Source organism: Epinephelus fuscoguttatus, linkage group LG18 (assembly GCF_011397635.1).
Source record: "Epinephelus fuscoguttatus linkage group LG18, E.fuscoguttatus.final_Chr_v1".
Lineage (NCBI taxonomy): Eukaryota > Metazoa > Chordata > Actinopteri > Perciformes > Serranidae > Epinephelus > Epinephelus fuscoguttatus.
In genome coordinates, this window is record NC_064769.1 from 136,109 (window position 1) to 164,100 (window position 27,992).

General features: G+C 42.7%; 2 protein-coding genes across 3 annotated transcripts in view; both read right to left on the bottom strand.

The window, feature by feature from the left end:
• Positions 1-27,992, bottom strand: part of LOC125905816 (uncharacterized) — a 197,314-nt gene that overhangs the window by 93,092 nt on the left and 76,230 nt on the right. The window lies entirely within an intron of this gene.
• On the bottom strand, positions 65-27,570 carry hmgcs1 (3-hydroxy-3-methylglutaryl-CoA synthase 1 (soluble)). 2 transcript variants are annotated; one of them, XM_049604065.1, is made up of 10 exons: positions 27,425-27,570; positions 25,436-25,884; positions 25,164-25,289; positions 24,488-24,652; positions 22,114-22,282; positions 16,132-16,302; positions 15,704-15,810; positions 15,453-15,578; positions 6,788-6,945; positions 65-1,058 (listed from the first exon to the last, which is right to left on the bottom strand). In XM_049604065.1, exons 2-10 carry the CDS (start codon positions 25,881-25,883, stop codon positions 981-983), a joined length of 1,548 nt encoding a protein of 515 aa, XP_049460022.1. In that variant the 5' UTR covers position 25,884; positions 27,425-27,570; the 3' UTR covers positions 65-980. The 2 variants fall into 2 exon arrangements, with proteins under 2 accessions (XP_049460022.1, XP_049460023.1); XM_049604066.1 differs by lacking the exon at positions 65-1,058 and adding an exon at positions 1,065-3,029.

The window sequence follows — 27,992 nt, forward strand, 5'->3', positions numbered from 1 at the left end:
GATTACTCCATATGCCACTGGTGTTGTCCAGAACAGCCTTAGTTGAACATGTATCTCTCGAACAGAGCTAATCCTCTGCTTAAGGATTTTTTTTTTTTTTTTTACCAAGTGTAAGACAGTTTACATGTTCTGTGCGGATGCATAGCTCAGCTACAGCAGTCAACAACAGTTTAAAATGAGACTCCACCCACTATGTGCATGCTGAGAGAGGACTCTGAAGCCCTCTGGGCATTACTTTGAGTCTTGAGTCCCACTGTTCCTGATGTTTGGTCACATAATCAACCTGCAGAGTCCTGTAGAAAGCTGACCACATGCTTTCATTGAAAGCTGTAGTACTGAACACAAACAGCAGAGCAGGGGTATGAACTCCATCTCACATTGGGTTGTTGTGGCAACAGTAACACTACTTTAATACATTACTGATGAGGCCCACTTCTCTTCAATCTTTTAATCAGCAGGACGCCTGCAGCCACATTAATTAATTAATATCCATTTCCTCTTCCTGTCACTGGCTGCCAGCTGCCAGGAGGAAGTCTGCTTGTTTAACTCAGTATCAGCAACACCCTATGCAAACATCTGCCTGTACTTCTCCCAAATATAACTGTCCATTTTGCACGAATGCAAGAGGATAATATGTACAAACGTTAATATTGAAATAAAAGGACTGTTAAAACAAATCATTATTGTGTTCAAAATAGACCCTAGACTAGACAAATATGGAGTTTACTGTCTGACAGTATTACATGTAGATAATGGGAAGGCTACATGTAGCTGAGGAGTGGCTACAGCTGTCCACGGGCCTTCACAGAACACTGTACACTTTCATGACACTCTGCTCCAACCTAGTTAAATTCAATGAATAATGATTTTGGAGGTGACGCCGTTGTCTCTTTCTAGCCTTCTGTCTTGTAGTGTTGTCTAGTTATTACAGTTTCTAAACTGTTGGACCTTGATACCTCTCAGAGGTAAGCAGAGTGCTCTCAGTTGCTGATGGCAGCCTCAGGGCCAGCAGTGGCTGCAGGGATGCGAGGCATTTTCTTGGCTGGACTGGGGATGTGCTGAAGGAGGAAAACAGACCATTAACATCATAACATGAACTGCTGGTTTATAAAGCACTTAATGGTTTAGGGTAAATAACATTTCTGATCTACTGCTCTGTTATCAGGGATGTGATTGGCAAAGGATTAAAAAAAAGCAGGAACATTTTACAGATCTGACCACCCCCACAACCACAGAATTGTATTAAGTCTGGCACCTTTGTTACATTCAAGATACATGCCTTAATTATTGTTGCAATATTATCGGCCAAGTGGAAATCTGCTTCTGTCATCCTTTGGCTATCAGCCATCTAGATGTGGCTTTCCTGCTAACTTTGAATCACTCTCAACTAACCTTGCCCAGCCACAGTCAGACAGCTGATACAGAGGACAGGTTAGATTTCCGTTAGGCAAATAATATTGCCATTAATTTACAAATGAAAGAATAAATCACCTTTGTCCACACATTATTCTTGTGTGTAACAAGTTAACAAATAAGGTTAACTATAATTTAAAAAAAACCCATTTCAAATAATTTAAGTGAAATTAATCTACACAAAGGCAAATATATCTTTCATTTATCCATTGTTCACGCTGAATCTTTAATCACTTCTCAAACAAACAAGACATTAAGCTTTGCTGTCAGACCTAACTGTTGGACATTTAATCAGCAATCCTTCCCTGGTTGACATTATGTAGCATTCCATGCAGCAGTTATAAGCACGACCTACTCATATTTCTTCATGGACACATGGTGCAATGTGTTTTGGACACAGGCTAAAGAGTACAGTAACACAATACACTAATTTGTCACCTGGGGAGAAAATACCAGACACATTTAAATAAAATCACTGCATTTTGTGAGTTGTAGAGTTAAGGGTAACTTTATAAACTTTGTCAAATGCTGCCTTCCTGAAAATTGTCTCCTCTTGTAAATTACAAGACATTACAAGTTACTGTAATTTTCCACTTTGTATAACACTGAAATTACTGCCACGTGGTTGTATGCTTGAGCGCAGCAGTGCACTTAAAGTTTACATCCATGTCTTTCAAAACATGGGTGCTTCATACACATCTTCTCCCTAACAGCACAGAAGATCTAAACAATCAGCACAGTTTCAAGGTGGACACCTAAGATAAGTGTCACCAATTCAGTATCTTACCAAATGTCTCCCCTTCTGTTACTGAGATATGATGTTCAGTAGTGGCCAAGAAAGTGTTTTTGCAGAACATTATGTCGTCAAAGTAAAGCTGACCTTTGACCGTTTGGATAGAAAATGTTAGCACTTTATCATTTTATCCTGTTAAGACATTTATGTGACATTTTGTCATAATTAGCATACAAATTCTTGAATTATGGCCAAAAACATGTAATATGAGATTACCTTGACCTTTGACCACTAAATTCTAATCAGTTCATTTCAATCAATCAATTTTATTTATAAAGCCCAATATCACAAATCACAATTTGCCTCACAGGGCTTTACAGCATACGACATCCCTCTGTCCTTATGACCCTCGCAGCATTTGAGTCCAAGTGGACGTTTGTGCCAAATTTCAAGGCCTTCTTGCATTATTGGATTCACAAGAATGACAGATGCAAGGTCACAATGACCTTGACATTTAATCATCAAATTCTTGTCAGTTTATTGCCAAGGCTACGTGGACAGTGGGGGGGCTTGTGTGTCATGACATGTCAACTTCATTAAAGGCATAGCTGCAAATTAAAGCAACAACAGATGTAAAAACACACAGACACAATACATCTGTGATCAGTTCCCTGATTTAATTTTAACAATTTGTTCAATATTTTCCTTCAATCTTTTTCCTCTTTTCCAATTTCATGGTGTATTGGTTTGTAGAACAAGTTGGTAGAACAGTTTTGAACAGTAAGAACAAGAGGCTGCACTGCAACGTGCAAATCACTCCTTCTCCTGGCTGCCTGCACTTTCCCTGTCCTCGCGGCTGCAACTTGCGCTCTCTTCATCTACTCTATAAAGCAAAAAAATGGGACAAAAGGGGTGTATTTAGTACTTTGTGTGTAGGATAACAGCAACAAAACTTTAAATTCACTTCTGCTACCTCCTAGGAAGACTGGATTGTGGAGGCCTGTCGCTGGCATATTTGGCGGAGGATTTGACTGCTGCCAGCACTCTTGTCTTTCCTAGGATTAATTTGTGGAAGTCTGCACAGCTCATCTGTAAATTCATCTTCACTTTGATTTTGCAGCGGACCAGGTTAAATGAGCATCAGTTTCTCACATCAGTCAAGGCACCTTTCATGATGATTTCACCTGCTCAGAGTAAGCGTTGCTCACAGGGATGCTCAGGACCAAGGACAGACCTGCTCTTTAGCGCTTGGGTCCAAAGCTCACCTACAGGGTGACACTGTGTTTCCAGGTGAGGCAAGATCTCTTTCAGGACACAGCTCTCATTGTAGAGCTCAACCATGTCGAGATCCTCTTCCATCTGAAGGGCGGATGCAGCTGCGGTCACTTGCCGGTAGCTGATTTCTTGTTTTTCCTTGAGGTTGAAACACTGGATGTTGAACAGGTGCCCAGTTTCAGAGAAGTCAAACCATTTCTCAAGGTATTGCTCCGCGATATCATAGAAGCTGATAAAGTCTCTCTGGAGCCTGTCAACACTAAAAGCAACGGAGGAGGCGAAGACACGGTCAAGTTTTGCTCTAAAGAAAACATCTTTTTGTGCTGCTGGAGTTTGGTTCAGAGGCCGTTCATCAGCGCATACATTTCAACCTAGGTGAAACGGTCACTCTCAAGGCTCAGCACAGTATCAGAAAAAATCTTCAGAGTGTTTTGCAAAAAGAGGAGAGTGGCCTCCAGCTCGCTGCAGCGCATCCCAGATGACACGGGGGCTCTCCTCTCGTCCCAGCGACAAGAAGTAGCTGCACACAGCTGGCCAGGTGTTGACAAGTCTGTTAATTGCAGGGAGCAGGCTCAACCAACGTGTTGGGACATGGCATCACAAGGTAAGGTACTTCATGTCAACAAATTCAAACATTTCTTTGGGGGTGGCCACTCTCTTGGCAGAACAGCTGAAATGATTGCATGTTTTAATCACTATAGTCTCCACATCTGTTTTCAGTGCATTGCTGGCAGGTTTTACTGCATTTTGGATTATGTGAGCTGGGCAGTTTGCAGGCAGGATCTTGCTGTTGTGTTGTTTCAGATTTTGGTAAACGGAGTGCTTTCTGTCGTAATTCACAGCCACAATATCAGCCGAGAAGGCCGAGATGTTACGGATGCTGAGTTTGTGTTCCTTTAACTTCTGCAGTAAGGTGTGTGTGACAGCATCTGAGTCCTCAAGCTGCCTGTTCAAAGAAATCCAGAACCCTGTTTTGGATACCTTGCTCGGGCATCCAGAATCTTACAGAGAGGGGGAATGTTTTCACATTGCCTTTATTAGAGGCATCAGTTGCAATATACATGTCTTCTACATGTCCTCTGACTCAAGGCTCTGGGTGAAGTCAGATGCGAGGGGTGCCAGTATATTTGTGACAAGTGCTTCTGATTTTGTGCGACCACAGCTGATGTGTTTAGCTATAGTGGAATCAGTGTACAGTTTTGGTGTTAACTTCATAGCACAGTCAAGCGATCTGTATGACTGTTGGTTGGTCACACAGTGGAACACGGAGGTCAGTTCAGCAGCAGCTATTTTATTGTACATGGAGTCATCCTCCCGCTTAAAGACGGATAAGACCAACGTGTTGGTCTGTACAGTTGTGCTGTTACTGATATGTTGTTTGCTGCTAGCATGTAGCCTGACGTTCAAGTCCCCTCCGTGCGAAATGCCAAATTCTTTTTGACAAACTTTGCAAAACACTTTGTATCTTGTAAGGCTGCAGTTAGCCTGGGGTATTTCCCTCCCCACTCCTCCCAGTACCTGCAGAGACGTTTGCGCTTTTTAGCTGCCTTTTCATCAGGTCCTGTGTCACCAGACTCTATGTTGTCACCAATGAATGAATGAAAATTATTTGATTATCAATTCGCACCACTGGTATACACAATTTAAAAACTACAACGCTCATAATTCATGTAACTGCTGCAGCCAATGTGCAGCCGGCGGGAGCTGCAGGACTCAGCCACCATGATCAGTTTTTAATGTTTTATCAGGCAATAACTACTCCACACTCTGCTCTAGTGTAATTTTCGGGACAATTAGGGCAGGATTCGGGACAACTACTTGGATATCGGGACTATCCCAAATTTTTTCAGACCAATAACATGTAAAACTTTCTGGCTATCTAACATGAGACTAAGCTAGTTTGTGTCACACTATCATTGTAAACAGTTTAGCTGGTTACAGTGCAATGCAAAGTTTGTTAGCTGTAACTTGTATTACTTATGCTCTGCGTGTATCATCTTCATGAGCGTGAGAGGATGTTTGAGCCACTGCATCCCTTTTTAAACCAGTAAAACAAATCTTAGTATATCCATGAATGATGGATATTATTCACTAACTTACACTTACACACTTACACTAACTGTGTAAGCTTAGCTCTGCTATCTTATTGTCAGACCTATCAACCAATGAGAGATGAGTATTTCTTCAAATTTTCCAATACATCTTATAAACGGAAATTATACTGAACTGATAAATTCAGCGTTACTACATTTCCTCAGCACTATTCAAATCAGTAGGACATCATTTATGTCATATTCACCACGCTGCTGCTTTGCTCTAATGGAAAGAATGCTTTCATTTGCAGTAACAAGCAGTCATTCTTTTATGCTTTATGTTTTATGCAGAATATTATGATGACACTAAGGTTGATCTTTGGTATATAAAATGTCATCCATTCATTATTATATCCCATTAGACATTTGTGTGATGTTTTGTCATGATGAACCTAATAATTCTTAAATTGTGGCCAAAACATGGTTCGTGAAGTCACAATGACTTTGACCTTTGACCACCAAAATCAAATTAGTTCATTGCTCATTCCAAGTAAACGTTGGTGCAAAATCTGAAGAAATTCCCCTTTTCTTGAGATACTGTATTCAAGAATGAGAAAGATGCAAGGTCATAGTGACTTTAATCTTTGACTGCCAAAATCTAATCGGTTCATCCTGGAGTCCAAGAGAATGTTTGTGCCAGATTTAAAGAAATTCCTTCAAGGCATTCTTTGAGATATGCATTCACAAAAATGGGACAGACTTCTGTACAGACGGACAACCCAAAAATATAATGCCTCCAGCTACAGCTATCACTGGTGCAAAGGCATCAAAAAGATAATCTTTGGGTCTGCTGCGTTAGTTTTTATCTTGTTTTTTTTTTTTTTTTTTTTTTAAACTCTCCATTGTTGTTACAGTGTAAAGATATGTTTTTCTTTTTGGAGAAAAGAAAAACATATCTTTACACTGTAACAACAATGGAGAGTTTAAAAAACACAAAACAAAACAAAACATCAAAGCAGGAGAAACTTGAAATAATCTGAAATAATTCCACTCCTCCTCAATGATCTGACTTTTAGTTGAAAATGTATTGAATAAAAACATTTTATCCTCATTATCTTCTTAAAACAGAATTATCCTTTGTTTAAATCGACACACAAGGTTAAATTAGACACATTTCTCAGACTAGAATCCCACATGTACACCAACTGTTTTTACCATGCACTAGTCATACACTACATTTACAGATGTAAAGGCTGTGTATAAAATTTTGTGATCTACTTTTAATACAGTGTTGAAAGTAGGAAACTCTGTCCTAACATTGATTATCTTGTACCTCATTAGCAGTGCTGGAGCGAACAAGTTCTGGCTCTGCTGCCAGGTCATCATCCAGAGGTCTTCGAGCGTATTCCCTGCGGTGTTTGTCATCCACTCGTGTGAGGTACCATGTACCTGGGAAAAGATCCTCCACTGAGCTTCGGGGGACGTAGCTGGCTGTGTGGATGAATTGAAAAAAAAAAATGAATACAATAATGCAAGCAGTGAGAGATGCAGGATTCTACGTATCAAATCAAATCCTGTGTGAGATTAATTCTGAGTGCCGACATCATCTCACCAGAGTTTGGACCAGTGCAAAGACTGATAAATGCATTTGTACTTTTTGACAGTGTGCTTTGATGGTGTTTGTAATTGTTAGTCAACTTGTCAGTATTTAGAATTGGACTGTTTTGGTCAGAACCAAAACAGTCCAATTCTAAATACTGAATCTATAGCTTAATCCAGACTGTAAACTCCCCAGGGCTGCGTTGGAGTAGCGTTGAGCTCTCTGTCGAGGAGGGCAGTCCACCTCCTCAGGCTCAGCCAAGGCTAATGAATCAGGTGAGGGAAAAACTGTCACCATATATATTTAATTTCTAGTCAAATTATCTCATTAAGATATACTAATATAAGATATAATCATATGACAAGGGACATGTTTTTCAGCTTAGGTCCATCTCCATCCTCTGCTTCATCCACTGTGCCCACTGTCCCCTCTGTGTCTGCTGCAACCTCAGCTCTACCTGGTAAATTAACAACAAAACAGCCTTTGTAATTGCTCAGCGTACTGCAGAACATTCTGAGATGAATCATTTTTAATATAAGACATAATCATATGAAAAGGGACATGTTTTTAGACAAATGGATATTATTTCAAAACTTCTCAAGCAATCTTCAGTTGTTCCACTGGCAGATTGTTTTCTTATTACAAGCTATAGCTGTACTATTTTACTTAGAAAATAAGCAGCATAATTTTCAAGTGTAATATGACATCTAACATGACTAGCTTTTGTTGTTGTTTTTCATCTTAGGTCCATCTCCATCCTTTGATCCATCCACTGTGCCCACTATCCCCTCTGTGTTGCAGTTTATTTAAAACAAAAAATAATAAAGCAGATTGTGTTTACAATAAATGACTGGTTTATTTTGTTACTTTCACTTGGTCTAGATGACATTTGGTATCCCACTTAGTACTATATCACTTTGAATATTAAGTGTAAATCAACCCCAGGCTGCTCTTGTAGCTGAATTTGCGACCATTTCGTTTTATGTATTGATTCTCTGTGTGGCCAGTAGGGTGAGTTGCTGACTTTGCCAAATATTAATGGAAAGATTTTTCAGCAAGTTTGCAAATCTGCTGTCTGCTTCCATGGCCTTAATCACTGTGGATTATAATCTAACGACAACAAAAAGTTTTCACATCTAGTTTCACAAGTGATGACAGAGTAGAACATGAAATAACTTACAGCAGGTGTGTGAATGATCAATAATCATTATTATTGGCAGTAATAGAGGGCCCCAAAATCAAATTTTGCTTAGGGCCCCATGGAGGCTTGGGCCGGCCCTGAATGGGAGACAAGTCTGGACTGTAGGAAGGTCAGTCTAGCACCTCTAGGTCCCTTTTGCAACGAAGCCACATTGTTGGAACATACAGAATGTGGCTTGGCATTGTGCTGCTAGAATAAACAGGGACATCCATGGAAAAGATGTTGAGATGGCAGCACGCTGCTCTAAAACCAGTATGTGCCTTTCAGCATTAATGGAGTCTTCACAGATGTACAAGGTAGCCATTCTATTGAAACAAACACACTGCCATACCATCACAGATGCTGCCTTTGAATTTGTGCTGATAACAATGTGGATGGTCCGTTTCCTCTTTAGCTCAGACGACATGATGTCTATCATTTCCTAAAACAATTTGGACCAGCCACCATGAAATGTGGACTTGTCAAGACCACAGCACACTTTTCCACTTTGTGTCAGTCCATCTCAGATGAGCTTGGGCCCAGAAAAGTTAGCTGTGTTTCTGGATGTTGTTGATATATGGCTTTCACTTTGCATGGTAGAGTCTTAACTTGAATTCGCAGATTCAGCAACAAACTGTGTTTACCAACAATGGTTTTCCAAAGTGTTCCCGAGCCCATGCAGTAATATGCTTCATATAATCCAGTCAGTTTTAATGCCTAAGGAGTCAAAAGTCATGGGCATTCAATGTTAATGGATAATTCTGTGAAGAGAAAAGTTTATTCAAGAGAGGAGCTTTTTTCGTTGAAACGGAGCAAGTCTGGAGGACACCATCCTATTCCAGCTGAGATGAAGAGGTGTTTTCGTGGTTGCCGTGCTGGTGTAAAGGTGAAGGCTTGAAAATGGAGATATAAACCCTTTCTGCCATCAGTCATCATGGGAAATGTCAACTCTCTACCCAACAAGAGTGATGAACTGGAGATATTGGTGAAGACTCATAAAGTATACAGTGAGTGCAGTCTCGTGTTTTTACGGAAACGTGGTTGAATCAAAACATCTCAGACTCTCAACGTGGATCTACCTGGCTTCACTCTCATACGATCGGACAGAGACTCTAAAGCTAGTGGCAAGAAAAAAGGTGGGGGCCTGGCTTTATTTGTGAACCAGAGATGGTGCAGTCCTGCACATATTATTGTCAAGGAGAAGATGTGTTGTCCAGATATTGAACTTTTGGCAGTTGGTATGAGGCCATATTATGTACCAAGAGAATTCAGTCATATACCAGAGAAAATAAAACCCTTGATCTGCTGTATACCAATATCAAAGAAGCTTACAGAGCCACTGCCTTACCACCACTGGGCAGGTCAGATCACAACTTGGTTCTTCTGCAGACATGTTACAAACCCCATGTGTGGAGGCAGTCTGCAACTATACTCACAGTCAGGAAATGGACACCAGAGGCTAGGCTACTGAGGCTCTAAGAAACTGCTTTGAATGCACAGACTGGGATGTGCTGCTGGAAACAGAGGAGAACATCATGGACATTGATAGACAGGTTGACTGTTTTACTGATTACATCAACTTCTGTAAAGACACAGTCATACCTACAAAGACTGTACGCTGTTTCCACAATAACAAACCTCGGACTACTAGTGACATAAAGGCAATCCTCAATGAGAGGAAGGCAGCTTTTAGAGATGGTGACAAAGCACGGCTCAAACAAGTGCAACATGAGTTGAAGAAGAGACTGAAGATGGCAAAGGTGGAATACAAAAAGAAACTGGAGAGGAATCTACAACAGAGCAACACCTCAAAGACAAAAGGAAATGATCATACATTTCCGCAGGTCCAAGCCCCCTCTTCAGCCAGTGAATACCTGTGGGGTGGACATCGAGGTGGTGCCAAGCTATAAGTATCTAGGTGTACACCTGGATAATAAGTTGGACTGGTCCCTAAACACAGACGCTCTCTACAAAAAGGGGCACAGCCGCCTGTTTTTCTTGAGGAAGCTCAGATCTCTCGACATCTGCAGTAAGATGCTGCAGATGTTTTATCAGTCTGTGGTGGCAAGTGTGTTATTTTATGCTGCAGTCTGCTGGGGAGGAAGCATCAGACACAAAGATGCAAGGCGGCTGGACAAACTAGTCAAAAGAGCTGGCTCTGTGATTGGAGTCAGGTTAGACACACTGGAGGAGGTGGTGGAGAGATGCACACTGAAGATGTCCAAGGCCATCGTGAACAACCCTGGTTATCCACTGCACAACACCTTGATGGACCAAAAAAAACTGTGGTGAATGGCTCCTCTCTCTTCGATGCAGGACGGAGAGATACAGAAGATCCTATATCCTATTTAATCTGTTACCAGTTAACCTGTATACCTGTGGAATGTTCCTAATAGGCTTGTGCCAGTTTGAAAATTTTCCAGCTGACTAAAGACTAAACAAAACATAAATCTCATTAAGTTGTCATAATGCATGTTACAATGCAAGATAAGTTGAATATAGTCCCTTGACACACCGCTGATGTGAAAAGCTTTTTTTTTTTTTTTTTTTTTCTCTCTTCTCCCCGGTTTATCCGGTTGACGCGAATTAAACCGGGTGGAGCTCTTAAACCGGACCAAACCGGTTAAACCGGAACTTGGCACAAGCCTAGTTCCCAACTGTTTTTTGTGAGCATTCCACAACTTTTCCAGTCTTTTGTTGTTACTTTTTGGTGATGCATTGCAGACTTCAAATTCAGAATAAGAGTATATTGTACAAAAAGCAATAAAGTTTATGAGTTTGAACATTAAATATCTTGGGATGAAATGTTGAGTTGACTTGGATATAATTTTAAAAACCAAGTAAATTCATTCACTGCTTTTCATATTGAAAGTCAGATGGAATACAGATATAAAAGATGGGATGGTCTGTTCTGTGAAAACTGTATGAGATGCGTGAAATATTCTACATAAGCTGGTTAAAAATGGTTGGAAAGAAAAACAAATTTTGAGGATGGTTAAGACATGTTACTGGAGTACTGTCACAATCTTAATGGACAGGTTACATTGTATAATGTCAAGTAAATAAAGTAAGCTAATGTTAAAGATCTAGCTAACCAGCTAGCTAATGCATAGCTACATCAAGTAGACATCAAGTCAGGTAAACGTCAGCCAGGTTTGCTTCTTCCTTATTTCTGTGGTAACATTAAAGAGATTTGGAAAAGGACAGAAAGCTTGGTTGGTCCTATTACTGCAAATCACTAACTCAACTTTATGGCATGCCACCAACTTTGCTTCTTCTCCGGAGCCTTTGTGCTCCACTGTCTCGCAAATTCCCTCGTATCACAGCTACGCCTGGATGGTGCGTCATGTTTGTGCTGCTGCCGTGGTCTTGCCTGATGCCTCCGACTACTGCTATTATTAGTTATACTTCTATTTATTTTTATCTATTAGTTATTCTTCTATTATACACATATGGTTTATTGTCACATACATTTCCTATCATATATTAATATATACTTAGAACATATCTACCACAATTACTGTTATCATTACTGTAATATTATTACTAAAATTAATCTTATTGTAGCTATTGTCATTACTGTCTGCCCTGCATCTCAGTCTCTCTGTCAATTTCTCTCTCTGTCCCTCTCTCTCCCTATGTATCACTTTGTCATATGGATTACAGCAACTTTATTGTGTTGATCTGTTCTGTACGACATCTATTGCATGCCTGCCTGTCCTGGAAGAGGGATCCCTCCTCAGTTGCTCTTCCTGAGGTTTCTACAATTTCTTTTTCCCCCTACAAGGGTCCAAAGGACAGAGGGATGTCGTATGCTGTGAAGCCCTCTGAGGCTAATTGTGATTTATGATATTGGGCTTTATAAAAGACCCTTCATGATGGTTATGATCAAGGACAAGTGTACCCGGCCCGGAGGGTTACCGGGGCCCCGCCCTGGAGCCAGGCCTGGGGTTGGGGTCCGTGGGCGAGTGCCTGGTGGTCGGGCCTTCGCCCATGGGGTCCGGCTGGGCCCAGCCCGAACCGGCTACATGGGTTCGTCCCCCTGCAGGCCCACCACCCGTAGAGGGATCCAGAAGGGTTTGGTGCAACGTGGATTGGGCAGCAGACCAAGGCGGGGGCCTTGGCGGTCCGATCCTCGGTTACAGACATGGAATGTCACCTCTCTGGCGGGGAAGGAGCCGGAGCTTGTGGAAGAGGCTGAGCGTTACCGGCTAGATATAGTCGGCCTCACCTCGACACATAGTTCCGGCTCTGGAACCCTAGTCCTTGAGAGGGGTTGGACTCTCTCCTTCGCTGGAGTTGCTCCGGGTGAGAGGCGGAGGGCCGGGGTGGGCTTTCTGATAGCCCCCAGACTCTCTGCCTGTACGTTGGGGTTTACCCCAGTAGACGAAAGGGTTGCTTCCCTGCGCCTTCGGGTCGGGGAACGGGTCCTGACTGTTGTCTGTGCTTATGCACCGAACAATAGTTCAGAGTACCCACCCTTTTTGGGGTCCCTGGGACGGATGCTGGACAGTGCCCCAACCGGGGACTCCATTGTTCTGCTGGGGGACTTCAACGCTCATGTGGGCAATGACAGCGGGACCTGGAGGGGCGTGATTGGGAGGAACGGCCTGCCCGATCTGAACTCGAGTGGTGTTCAGTTATTGGACTTCTGTGCGGGTCGCAGTTTGGCCATAACTAACACCATGTTCAAACATAAGGATGTCCATCGGTGCACGTGGCACCAGGACAGCCTAGGTCGCAGGTCAATGATCGACTTTGTAGTCGTATATGTTCTGGACACTCGGGTGAAGAGAGGAGCAGAGCTGTCAACTGATCACCACCTGGGGGAGTTGGATCAGATGGTGGGGAAGGCGCGCGCAGACCTGGCAGGCCCAAGCGAACAGTGAGGGTCTGCTGGGAACGCCTGGCGGAAGAACCTGTCCAGATGATCTTCAACTCCACCTCGGGAGAGCTTCAACCGCGTCCCGAGGCGGAGGGGACATTGAGTCCGAATGGGCCTTGTTCCGCTCTGCCATTGTTGAGGCGGCGGTTGCGAGCTGTGGCCGCAAGGCCGCTGGTGCCAGTCGCGGCGGTAATCCCCGAACCCGCTGGTGGACACCAGAGGTGAGGGGAGCCATCAGGCTGAAGAAGGAGGCCTACAGGGCATGGTTGGTCTGTGGGTCTCCGGAAGCAGCTGATGGGTACCGGCGGGCCAAGCAGAGCGCGGCGGCGGCAGTCATGGAGGCAAAAACTCAGGCGTGGGAGGAGTTCAGTGAGGCCATGGAGGAAGACTATCGATCGGCTCCAAAGAGGTTCTGGCAAACCGTCCGGCGCCTCAGGGGGGGAAGGCGGCAACTTGCTCACACTGTTTACAGTGGGGGTGGGGAGCTGCTGACGTCAACTGGGGACATTGTCGGGCGGTGGAAGGAATACTTTGAGGAGCTCCTCAATCCCACCAACACGTATTCCAGTGAGGAAACAGAGACGGGGGTCTCAGGGGCGGGTCGCCCAATTTCTGGGGCAGAAGTCGCCGAGGTGGTGAAACAACTCCGAGGCGGCGGAGCCCCGGGTGATGAGATCGTCCCGGATATCTCAGGATCTGGATGTTGTAGGGCTGTCTTGGCTGACACGCCTCTGCAACATTGCGTGGACATCGGGGCAGTGCCTCTGGAGTGGCAGACCGGGTGGTGGTCCCCATTTTCAAGAAAGGGGACCAGAGGGTGTGTTCCAACTACAGGGGGATCACACTTCTCAGCCTACCCGGTAAGGTCTACTCCAGGGTGCTGGAGAAGAGGGTCCGGTCGATAGTTGAACCTCGGATCGAGGAGGAGCAATGTGGTTTTTGTCCCGGACGCGGAACCATGGACCAGCTCTTTACCCTCGCCAGGGTGCTGGAGGGGGCATGGGAGTTCGCCCAACCAGTCCACATGTGTTTTGTGGATTTGGAGAAGGCTTACGACCGTGTCCCCAGGGGCATCCTGTGGGGGGTGCTCCGGAGTATGGGGTGGGTGGCCCCTTGCTAAGGGCCATCCAGTCCCTGTACCGAAGGAGCATGAGTCTGGTTCGCGTGGCTGGCAGTAAGTCGGACCTGTTCCCGGTGAGGTTGGACTCCGCCAGGGCTGCCCTTTGTCACCGGTTCTGTTCATAACTTTTATGGACAGAATTTCTAGGCGCAGCCGAGTGGTGGAGGGTGTCAGGTTCGGTGATGGGAGAATCTCATCCCTGCTTTTTGCGGATGACGTGGTCCTCCTAGCTCCATCGAACAGTGACCTCCAGCTCTCACTGGGGCGGTTCGCAGCCGAGTGTGAAGCGGCTGGGATGAGAATCAGCCCCTCCAAGTCCGAGGCCATGGTCCTCAGCCGGAAAAGGGTGGATTGCCCACTCCAGGTCAGGGGGGAGGTCCTTCCTCAGGTGGAGGAGTTTAAGTATCTCGGGATCTTGTTCACGAGTGAGGGTAGGATGGAGCGGGAGATTGACAGGCGGATTGGGGCAGCGTCAGCAGTGATACGGGCACTTAACCGGTCCGTTGTGGTGAAAAGGGAGCTTGGCCAGAAAGCGAAGCTCTCGATTTACCGGTCGATCTTCGTTCCAACCCTCACCTATGGTCACGAGCTCTGGGTAGTGACTGAAAGAATGAGATCGCGAATACAAGCGGCCGAAATGAGTTTCCTCCGCAGGGTGGCTGGGCTCAGCCTTAGGGATAGGGTGAGGAGCTCAGACATTCGGGAGGGACTCGGAGTAGAGCCGCTGCTCCTCCACATCGAGACGACTCCCTTGGGAGGTGTTTCGGGCATGTCCAACCGGGAGGAGACCTCGGGGCCGCCCCAGGACACGCTGGAGGGACTACATCACCCGGCTGGCCTGGGAACGCCTCGGGGTTCCCGCGGAAGAGCTGATGGAAGTGGCTGGGGAGAGAACTGTCTGGGCTTCCTTGCTGAGGCTGCTGCCCCCGCGACCCGGACCCGGATAAGTGGAGGACGACGACGACGACAACGACGACGGCTTTATAAATGAAATTGAATCCTCCACATCAGCCTGATAATGGACACCTCATCAGGCATTATCCCTTACTCGACTATGCACCCCAAAAAACTTTAATGTGTTTTAAAAAAAAAAAAAATAGCATCCAGACAGCATAATCCCCTTCTAATTTCTGACAGACTTGCAATTGTCAGTGTAAATAACCAATTAGACTGGCAGAATCAGACATGAGGAGCAGTGACAGCAGAGTCATACCTAAGTGATGTGTCTCCTCTCTCAGCTTCATGTTCTCAGAGAAGACAGCAGGTGACACCTTCTTCCTTGAGTCCAGTCTGACCTTCAGGTCACTTAGGCTGGAAACAAGTTTGTCCAGACCAGATCCTGAAACAAACAGTCAACAAATCACAAGGAAAAACACACCATTATTCGCCTCTAAAATTTTATAATGAGTATACATTCTAATTTCATCCACATCACACAACTAAATTGAACCATTGTTGACTTACCGGGTGTGTGGTCTTGTGTGACTCTGAGAGAATACAGAGTAGCAGCAAATCCTGAACCATAGGAGAAAACTCCAATCCTCTCTCCTGCTATCTGTGAAGGTGTGTGTCTACAACACAGACAACAAAGACTTTCCTTATATACTACAACACCAAGATTTTTCAACTATTTTAATCAGCCATGCCAAGATTTAGAGTAGTAATTTTGCAGATCAAAAGTGGTTAGCTCACAGTGACTTCTGTTAATCTACAACAAACTCCAGTAATAAATTACTGTTGTTTGAAGATCTCACCAATAATATTAAAATACACTCTTCTGGAGGGTACACACACACGCACACGCGCACGCACACGCGCACGCACACACGCACACACACACACACCTAAAATTTGCACTACATCTGGATGGAGTCCCAACTACTGAGACGTACTGTGAAATGAGTGATGCCAGGCAGCCATAGACAGAGGGGGTGTACATGTTTCCATTCTGGTTGGAGATCAGCAGGGATGGCTTGGTCTTCTTCTCAAACAGATCTGCACTGGCCTTCATGAAGGCCTTCTCCACATCCCGGTCAAAGAAGGTCTGTTCTGGCTGTACATCTCTGCATTAAACAAATGTGTGATTAGCAACCAAAGTGTTATCATCGAATAACTGAATTGTACTTGTGCTAACTTGTTAGTAAAGAAATTACTTTTGTTGAGAGAGTACAGTGAATGTCTACAGTTATTTCAGGCCATACCAAAAAACAAAACAAAAACAAAAGTAGAGGCACTGGGATGCACGTCATCGTCTGATGAAGGGCAGGGGCCCGAAACGTTACAACAATGCATGAATAAATTGTTCAAGGAGCAGCTTCTGGTGTGCGGACTTTATCTTTTTATTCCATGCTTACCTTTTGGTCCAGCACCTAGCATTAAAATTCTTTTTTGGGCATGTGCATGCTACTTTTACCTGTTACTGGGATGCACACACACTGCTCAAGCAGGAAGTGTGGCCCGTGCATAAGAATGTTATTATTAAGGTAATGAAAAGGTTAAATATCAGAAAAGTGTTCAGTCCCCCATAAACAGTAATAATGGCTTGACCATGCGCCACAATATTAATCAAATCTGGATAACAAGTTACTTTATTACTTGCTGTCAGAAATCCAGAATAAACTTAAAATGGACAACTGCACACTTAAATGTAGAGGTTATGCCATGTTTTCGGAAAAAGTTGTATTGTCACTGAAAAAAGTTCCACTGAAAAATAAAACAAATGGGTTAAAAATGATAGATTTTTTTATTTTTTAGATATTTTGCATTTTTATGTGTTTTCTTCAAGACAATCTTTGGATTTATTCTTTATGTCACTCTTTTCTGTGTCAATTATTTTTCCCTGACAGTGGTGTTCAGTTTCAACTTTTCTGTCACTGTGTTGGTGTTGAAGTGAGGTTGATATACATACAATCTACATCCCGAGGAGAAAATATCACTCTTCTAGAGCCTTAGTCCACTCCAAGGCCTCTAGCATTACCATATTTTACCATACCACTACATGATTTCTGGCACTGTTTTAATCCACTTGGATCCACAAGATATGTAGTCATAAAGTTTTTATATATATGTTTGAATATGTGGAACTGTCACAGTGTTAAAAAGTCCTTCGAGGTGTGTCTCTCTGTACAGTAATGTACTATAAAGGTACGTGACATTTTATTTGGTCATGTGAGCAGAAATCCATTGCGCTACTAAGCAAACCTAATGTGGACACAGTTTTGTAATATTAGGCCTTCTTTCGTGACATCACAGATTAAATAAGATTTATTTAATATATGATGTGTAAAAGAACGTTTTTATTGAGTATACAAGATGCCAGAGATGATATCTGAAATGTCTTTCTTCGTCCTTTTTGGCTGTTACTAGCACTGGTACCTAAACTGCATGATAATACACACATCATAATTCAAACAGTGGCTGGCTTGACTGCAGTGTAGCATATATTTATCCCCAATTAAACAGTGTATATGTTGGGTGCAAGACAGGAGAAGAAATACAATCCTACACTGTCAAGTCTTTTTTTAAATATTATCTTAAATTAGATGGGGAATTAGTCCAGATAGCACAAATCATTGTTTCATTCTTGAATTTAACCTTGTTATATTCAACACACAAATTTCCTATTAATAAATAAATAAAAATCCAGAAACCAATACCAGTCCAAATAAAATTTAAAGGTCCTTTAAATAAATCAATGCAAGGAGGACCCTGTGAGAGTATGTGTGTGAGAGTGTGTAGGGATGTATTTCAATTTCATTCAGTTCAGTTTAGGAAGCGTGAGTGCATGTGTGTGTGTGTGTGTGTGTGTGTGTGTGTGTGTGTGTAGGAGAGAGGTATGGCGAAAAAGGAGTACTGTGAATTAGGAAGAAGCAAGGAGAGGGCAGTGTAAGAGAACTTATCGGATGGCCACTGCAAAGAAGTCCACCAGTGCATCCAAACAGGTTACAGAATTAGATAAGAGTCCTTTCATACCACCTGCTCCAAGGATCAGCACACTCCTTTAAGGAGCTTTCTTATCCAGAATGTTAAGACGGTCCAGCAAATCCTTTTTTTAACTATTGCTCACCTTACTTTTAGCTTATTGTTTCTCCCTTTAAAGGTGAGCAAAGTAATTTAAGTAAACTTTTAATTTCTTCTCCTAGAGACACTCTCACTCCTCTTTGTTCTCCTTCATGCAGCTTGTTGATTGATTTCCCCCTTCCCCCAGCTCACAGGTGTGCCTAATTTATCCCCTCTCACTCCTCTCTCTTCACCCTCCTCTCCTGTCAGGATTGGAAAGGGCTGTTCTCTCCTTTTCTTTGTTTTTCTCCTTTCTGATACAACAGTAACACTCTGGTACTACAACACATCTACAGCAAAGGCTTTCATGAGTTCATCTGGAGCTCCCAAACACCAAGCAAGTTAAGTCGGTCTCTGTGACGTTGTATTTTCACATAGAAAGGCACTTAGCTATGATAGCTGAAATTAGGCTCGTCCGAGATGAGCCAGGCCTGTGCAGATTTGATAAATCGCGATCGGCGCACAATGCATGCCAGTTAGTTTTGTGTCCAACTTCATCCCGACTTGCTCTGACATATTACAAAAGTGGACGGCGATAAAACAGCGAGTGAGGCGGCCACAGTTTTTAGTGCCAGGCACTGCAGTTGCTCTCCACCGACTGCACCACCTGGCTCTCACCTGATCAAACAGCTGATTGGTTTAGATGTAGACTCAAAAATATGACATTTTAGATAAACGATTCATTTTTGTTGAATTTTAGAGATTAAAATTTTATTTGTCTGATTTGAAGGTTGATTCTGTGAACAGAAAACATGTTGTGTGACTGATGGTGAAGTTTAGTTGTCAGAGACTAAATAGGCCTACATTCATCATAAACTATACAGAGTCTACTGTATATTAACACTGGGCTTTTTTAATTATTGAAGTATTTAGCAACACAGGGACTTGTGGTCAGTGAGATGTGAGGATTCTTAAAATTACATCTGTACGGATGTGAAGCCCTGACTGTATCTGACTGATCTTTAATGAAAGCTGTTATATCTTATCATTTTTTTTCCTCTGAAAATATGAACCTTATAGTCAAGCACATTTTATTTAGCCTGTGTAGTTGAGGGGACAGGTCAAACTGATACGATGCTGATTTACAGGAGAATTCATGTAAAATGGAGGTTAAACCATGAACATAAATTACAGATCACCAGTAAAGCATTTTAAGAAATCAAACTATCATAATTGAAACAACTAGAGACTGAAAACAAACTGATATATGGGTCTGATCACTTTTTTAATGAATTGACATAATTCCAGACAGGATGTAAGTGTGTCTGTGACTTCCTGTATGGACTGAAGGCTGCTGGAAACTGTCGGGAAACTGTCCGATTTCACCGCGGCTTTTTGTCACCGCCTGCTGCTGTAGCCGCCTGCTCTCATCTACTTTCCAGGCAAGGAAACATTAGTGCTTCTTCCAGCAGAACTCAACAACATCTGTTAACGCTTTGGGCCCTAGGCCTTTTTTGGGGTATTTTTACTGCCTCTACTTTGAAGATCATATCACAGTCATTATACAGGCTACATACACATGCTGTATCTTGCTTTTTTCAGGACTATCTGGGCTATATAGATTTGCCATCATTACATATCCTCCTATGTGCCTGTATTTTATATTAAGTTTTATATCGATGAAAAAAAAATCTGTGTTATGAAATTCTTACATTTTTACATGAATCTCACCATAGCAAGTTGGAAGTAGACATATTCTGCCATATATGAAGAGCAGAGTTGGAGTACTTTGATTACTTTTTGCAGTAACGAGTAACCTAACGTGTTAGGTTGCTGTTTGAGTAATCAAATACTTGAGTACATTTTCAAACAAGCCATCAGTTACTCCGTTACTTTAGAACGCTGGTCCTTCAGCTCCGAAACAGCAACGGCCGTCTTTTGGTTCTAATAACGGAGATAACGTTAAACCTATCAGTCCGAAAGAAGTCATGAAGCTTGTGACTAGCTACGGGGAGAAGAAATGCTGCCGTTGTCTACGGTGGAGTCTAAAAAAAGGTGGAGGAGGACTCGCTGACAGACAGGTCAGACTCAGGACTTGCATTATGCCTGGCACACACTAGTACTACACGCCTTTTCTGCCTGTTCTGAAAGTCACCATGTCACATTACAAAATTGTGGAGTCATAAAATCGTGCCGTGACTTGGCCGACAGACATGACACACTACACGATGGTACTCACCAATTATCCCCTAAAAGCGTCAGCAGATGGCAGGAGCTACATTTGAAGTATTTAGAAAATGGAGGGATTTTCTCAGCCGAGGTTATGAGGGGCTTTTAATCTGAAAGAAATTCAGGAAGTGTTGAGTTTGAAATGACGGCGCGATATGTTAACTTTATAAAGACAACGGGAGTAGATAAAAAGTAAAAATATAAAAACACAGAGGGATTAATAAATAATGGACCGTCTATAATGTTATCTGTTTCAAATGAAGCTGGTAGCCTCTGCCTCTGTCTATGTTGATAAAGTACCTCTGCTGTTTCACACTATCATTTCCCCCTTTTGCTCTGTGTGGTAACATCCCTAGAGGAAATATTAAAAACGCTGGAGAGTTGCTGCCCCACAGTTGTCTACGGCAGCAGAACGTTCTGTGTTTCTACTGGTCAAAGTGACGGCTGTGATGGGAGAATTGTATCTCAGTGAAGGGCAAGTGGTCCATAACTTTAATTTTGGAGACAAAAAAATGTAGGCTTAGCGCCCTGTGGTCCATTGCCCAACAGGAAATGTAGAATACTCAAAAGTACTTTAAAAGTGCTTGAGTTACTTTTCTCAGGGAGTAACATTGGAAGTACTTTAAAAGTACTTGAGTTACTTTACTAAGGGAGTAACCCAGTAAAGAAACTGGTTACTTAAAAAAAAAAGTAACGTAGGGGAGACTCTCTGGAATCTGGCAATATAAGAACCATGATGGTGGGACATTCTGTCACTTCAGTTGTCCAAAACATGTGGTTTGTGCCAGGTGGACATAATTACCAGTATTTTTTCATTATTGCAAGAAATTCCATTGACTCATCCAAAGTGAGTCAAAAATCAAAAATGTCAAAAATGTGTTTTATTTGCAAGAAACATGCAATATTTACATCTAAGATAATAGAAGAATAGTAGTAATATTGTTCCTCACTATATGAAGTGACTGATAACAAGATCTGTAAAATGGATTGTGAAGAAATTCTTCAGGTTTTTATATCGTAGACAATTGATCTGTATTTACAGCGTGATGGGATGACAGCACAATGATGTGTTTGGTATCATCAGAAAGGGCTTTCGTACGGGCAACCTAGACCATGTTGGCCGTATGGAATTTTATTAAAGTGTCTGAGGAGGATAACAAGATTGCAGTATCCAACACCTGCAAGGCTAAAATATGGCCTTCTAATAAAGAAAAGATAGAAGTCTAAGTAGAACGCTGTTCTACTTCATCATGAAACAAGTGCTGCTGGGAGACTAATGTAGTCAATAATGAGTTTAAAAACAGAGTTAAGCCATTTTCAATGTGAGAGTCTGTTGGGACTGTTTAATAGTCGCTGCGGCAGTTAGCTGGTGATAACCAGGCAGATGTTCAACTGTTGAACTGTGTCTGTGCAACTGCGCCACCAAAAGTTTTCTTATCCAGTGGAGCACTGTTCAATGTGGCCCCGAACAAATTAGCATTCACATTGCTGAAAGAATTTGACCATATGTGGCCCAGACCTCCTCTAAAATCTGATCACAATGCATCTTGGTGGTCATTTACACTTGTATTTAGAACTGTCAACTGATCACCCAAGACGCATGTTAATACCAGGTATAAACAGGCTCTGTTTTATTCTGAGTGTACCTGAAGGCATCAAGGCCTGTGAAGGATCCCGTCTCAGTGTTGGGGCATGGGTGGCTCAGAAAGTCATTCAACATCAGTCTAGCCAATGACTTCTGGACCAGCTTGCAGTATGGGGAATGGAAGACTAGATAGCCAAAGTCATCCAAGCTGAAACGCTTCTCTGAGCCCTCTGTTAAAAAGAAGAATGATTAGACCACATCAGCCTAGAAAACACTGTTTCCTGTTTTAAATCTATGTTACTTGCCTTGCTTGGTCTAATACAGTGACTTCCATTGCAATGGTGTAGTTGCAAAGAGTAATGGGAACAGTTTTCACCCAAATGCCAACAATTCACCTTGCTATGCTTTATCTGAATACAGCTCTTATCTTGTTGCACCTCTCCTCCCACCTCTTCACCATGCACGCGGCGCTAGATAGAAATTACCAACATGACAAAGCTCATGTCAAAAGCACTATTCAGACGGGATTAGTTTTCCTGGGCACGTGGGGTAAGGTCACTTTACCACAGGACGTCAGTAATATTAATGGCCGATTCGCACGGGATAAGAAATATCAGTAAAACTACCACAGGTGGGAGGGGTAAATCCATTCACACAATGCCATCCCCTCCTGCCGTCATGTGCGTATGGTAGGACTGTCAAAAGCACCATGAAATTGAGTGTGAATATTTTCAAATTAATTTAGTAGAGTTCAAATAATAATAGAATTTATTATTAGTACTTTTTTTTTTTTTTTTTTACAAAAAAACCCCACAAAAAATAAGATGCTTATTGCTGAAGCAATATGAACGTGACACTCGGATGAAAACACCCGTTCTGACTTCACTGAAGTGCCAGGTATGATCCAACTTCTGCCTCGCTATCTGAGCAATGTTTGGATACTTCAGTGCGTAATTTTCCACCACAAGAGTGGATCCTGGTCAGCTTGTAGTGGTGTCTCACTCTGGTAACGTTTCATCTCTTCTTCAAAAAGGGTAGGCAGGGAGGCAGCAGGTGCACCACTCTCCCTGTATGTCTCCCGAACAGGTCACACAACGCGGACAGCGCAGTGGGTGGTGTTGGTGCAGCGGGCTCCTCCGTCAGCGACTCTCCCTCCCTCTGCGTCCCAAACGGGATTTACCATGATATACAACATTATTGATAGTATTAATTAATTATTAATGATATTCGAATTATCAAATTTAGGTTCAAACTTATAATATATATATATATATATATATATATATATATATATATATATATATATATATCTAACATGATTTTTTTTTTTGACAGCCCTAACACACATATTTACTGCTGGTCTATTCGCACGGGATTAGTATTACCTGAGGTAATTGTCCTGGACCCTTTTACAGAAGGTAAAAGTTGCGGTAAGCTTTACTGACATCGTGCGGTAATGATTACTGACATGGCACATTCGGACGGGAGTAAAATCTCTGGTAATTATTACTTTACCCCAAGTACCTATGTAAAACTAATCCCATCCGAATAGGGCTAAAGTCAGGAACATAACAGAGCTGGTGTATAGTGTCTTTGCGCTGCCAAAGCACAAGAGTAGAGGTGAAAATGTTGTGCTGCTTGTGAATGGTTCTTAGTCTGTCTTTAATAGCCCCGTGTTCTCAGATGTTGTACATGTTGACATGTCAGGTTTAAGGCTCATCTCATTAAACTACTTCATGGTCACTGAACTGAGGTAAACTTATTAGCATACCAAGCAGGTAATGTCCTAAACCCTCTTAGCTACTGTAATCAGGCTATTATCTGACCAGTCCCTCCACTACGCTCTTGTCCATATGCATGACAGCAACACCTTTCCAACACAAACGTACTTTGACTAAAAAATACAACAGGTAAAGAATAAGCATCACACTCTAACTGTCAATTGTAATATTACAGCTACTCTTATTATATTTTTAAGTGCTTGAAGATGCACTCACCGTGCTAGAGGCTGCAATACATCCTTTTATTTTATAGTTATAGTTTACTAATATAAGACACTGCATGAACAGTGGGTTCAGAAGTTAACAGAAGTTACATAAGCTCCAAAACCAGCCACAACTCAGCCCTGGGCAAGAGTGACCATCCACTAATATTGTTATTCGGAACAGTTCCATTGGCACCATCCATAACTTTTCACAATGGAAGAAATGTGTATGAACTGAACTGAACCGTATCGGACTGCATGGTGGAAACAGGGCTTTTGTAAGATAAGTATGCAAAACACAGGCACATCTTTCCTGTCCAGGTGCTTAATTCAAAGCTGTACTCTGATGATGGCTAACTTTGGCTCCTGGTGTTGTACTATTTCTTACATATATACTTCGATAAGTTGGGAGGATCAGTCTATATTGGTTACAGACACCAGTTCAACCCACCTCTTTGCCACTGTGCGTGGATCTTGTTGCGATACACAGAGTAGCAGCGGTCCAAGGCACTTAGATAGCACTCTATTGACAGCTTGCCATCGACCACAGGATACTCTGACACCAGGTCTGGCTTGTAGAAGTCATATGCATGCTGCATATGGGTTCCTCGCAGACCTGCACCACAGTCACAGCAGATGGCTCCTCAGTTCAACCCCTTTGTATGTATAACTCCTATCTATAAATGACTGCACAGTCTACACCAAACTAGCTAAACTTTAAAACATCTTTTCACTGATTAATTTTTGTCTTATGCTCACCTATAAGTATTGCTTTTAATAAACTCTTCCTGGATAACAGAGCTAGGTTTTTGTATTTGAGTGTAAAATAAACACAAACAATAACTTATCTAACCTGTGCACACTGTAAAAGTCACTCAACTGTCAACGAAAAGAAAATTACAGAAGACTACAGAGAGCCTGGCTCTTATCAACAGGTTCCTTCTAAGTACCTAACGACATTAGTCTCTGAACTGAACAGCCAAGAAAATTAAATCAGTAACCTGCTACAAAAGTTAAGTAATGAGTAAACATTTGAATGATGGGATCATCTTAATATGATAGTATGTCAGTCACTTAAGTGTGCTGCCTGACTAATTGTGCACAACAACAGTTACCACTTCACTGACCTCGTTCAAAGGCCAGAGGAGCATTAGGCCCAACCAGCATGGCCACTGCACCTGCACCCCCTGTAGGTCGGGCACTTCCTGTGGCGTAGACAGCAATGTCACCGGCAACAACCAAAGCATAACGCCCTGCAGAAATGAAACATAAGCAGAAGGGGAATGGCAGGATTTTTTTAAACACAAAAGCGTGTTCTCTACACTCTGCCTCCAGAGCCACAGCTGCAAACAATGTAATACTGAAAAGACATCAACATTACACAACTTTGTTCACTCACCATCCCATGAGCTGGACTCCACCCAGTTGACAGCATTGAAGAGTGCAGCTGTACCTCCGTAGCAGGCATTTGTGGTGTCAATGCCCTCCACATCTGTATTGCCAGAGTCCTCAAACAGCTGCATGAGAACTGTCTTGACAGATTTGGACTTGTCAATGATGGTCTCAGTGCCAACCTCCAGTCGACCCACACTGTCATAAGAGAGGTCATTCCTCTCCATCAGCCTCTGGACCACTGTGAGGCACAAAGAGTTGATGTCCTCGCGATCTGAACAGAAGCCCATGCGAGCTTGGCCCAGGCCCACAGTGTATTTACCAGCTGGCACACAGTCTAATTGCTCCAGCTCAGCCTGGTCCACATACTGGGACGGGAAGTACAGTTCCATGGCGATGATACCCACATCTTTGGGCCATGGGCCCAAACAACTGATTGGGGCTGATCCTGGCATCCTGAATGGGTTAAGAAGAGGTTTCATGTTTAGTATTTTAATAAACTGATAAATAAGTTGTGTGTTTTCCTTGTTGGGATTACTATAGTAATTGACCAAATGCCTGCGATGCCTCCTTACTGCTTATGTTGGAATGAATGAATAAACAGGCCAGCAGATATATTACACACACACACACACACACACACACACACACACACACACACACACACACACAGAGCTACACATGTACAGCCCAAATCTCCCAAAACCTTAACTGTCATAAAATTAAGTGGATCATGGTGCATCATACTTATACACATCACTACTCAGAGCTACACATGTACAGCCCAAATCTCCCAAAACCTTAACTGTCATAAAATTAAGTGGATCATGGTGCATCATACTTACTCTGTCTGAATAATACCAGTACCATCCAGTAAGTTCATGCTAACATTAAACACCATCACAGAGCAAAAGCCATTTTAGAACATGGAGCACCCTCACACAAATTAGCTTTTCCGCCACTTTAACATGTTTCCAGAAGACTACAGTTTGATAACTTCTCTGTAAATTGAAACCAATCTGACACTGGGTAACATTATGAGACACTGAGCTCGCGTTGTTGTTCCAATGTTAGCGTGGAGATCTTACAGCTTACGTTATTAAGCTAAAGTAGAGTTAGCTATCTGGCAAGGTTATTGAGAATACTGACCAACTGGTACGTTATTTAAAGATAATTTAACTAGTTGTAAGACAGCCACTGCAGTGGTTGAGACACTATTACGTGTAACGTTACCAGTGTATCATCAACTAAACGCCCGGTATCGTTGTACGTTACACGCCACTAGCTAAGGTTGACGGGAAAAAAGACAACAAACTACACTGAAAGTTGCCAACGGTAGCTGACTTACGTCTCAAGTTTGACACCTAGGTAGCTCTTAGCTTGTATTGCTTATTATACCTATCTAAACAGCTACATAAAGTTTGTGCATGGGACAAGATACGGACGAAACTGGGTAAAAGGGTAACGGGATTTCCTGCAATTGAGTCGTGTACGACCAACCTTTAACCCGTTAGACTTTATCGCATTGAAGCGTCAATTACGTAAGAAACGACTGGTTTGTTGCCAAAAATAGTATGTGGGCATGGGTTTAAAAGAGGTTAGTTGGACAAAATCCCTTCTCAGGACACCGAATTCGCTAGGATACATAGAAACAGCAAGATGATTTCAGCCAGCTACATAGCAACCCGGACCAAATGGCTGACGGACCGGCGTCCTTGTTTCCAACTCATGGGGGTAGAATACACAAACAGCAGCTTAATTTAACACAGGCTGGCTTGTGTCTCACATTTGCAAAACGACTGTGTTAGAAAAGTGGTAGCTGTGTGAGTTAACATTGATGTTTGAATTAAGATTTCACAAAGACACCCGTGATAACAGGTTTCTTCTAAACAGACGATTCGAACACAGAGAGAAACACAAATGCCATGACATTTTCTTATGTGCTTTCTTATGGATTAAAAATATGAAGTTGCAGATGATACATGAGGCTTCTTACCTGTGTGAAGTTAACTCTAGATATGGTAAGAGTCACCACCTCGTTGGTAGGCTACTTGTATCCGGCTCACCAGTCTCTAACAGTCCGGCAGTATTGTATTTTTATAAGACCATGACTGGGCAGCGTACACCCTGCACAAAAGCACCTGGTTTCCTGTCCAATCGCAGCTTAGACAACATGCGGCGCTACCAAGACTTGCATGTCTCGGGCCAATCGGAGATCAGGAATTGGAACCACGCGCCAGAACCGCATCTGTGATCCAATCGTGTGAGTTGTACGATGTCTGGTGAGAGAGAAGGAGCCAATGACACTGTGAAAGTAATTCCTGGCGCGGTAGACATAGCAGTGGGCAGCGCTTCAAGTACGAAGCGATGTGTCTATGAAAATAGTTGTCCTTTCATATAGTTATTGGATACGCCTCTTTGATTTTTATGTTTTTTTTTGGGGGGGGGGGGGGGGTTACTATTTTTATATAATTTCCGGTGGTGACCATCAATGCCCAGATAGCATTGTAATGCTGCAAGCACTATTAACATTCTACTCCATTTCATGTAAAATCATTTTAATT

Bases quoted from the DNA above. Each gene is read 5' to 3' on its own strand.
- hmgcs1 (XM_049604065.1), bottom strand. From the start codon at position 25,883: ATGCCAGGATCAGCCCCAATCAGTTGTTTGGGCCCATGGCCCAAAGAT. The intron at 15,811-16,131 runs GTACGTCTCAGT...TCTGTGTTGTAG, and splicing joins CTGGCATCACTCATTTCACA to ACACACACCTTCACAGATAG. The intron at 6,946-15,452 runs GTATGACTCTGC...TCATCCACACAG, and splicing joins AGAGGAGACACATCACTTAG to CCAGCTACGTCCCCCGAAGC.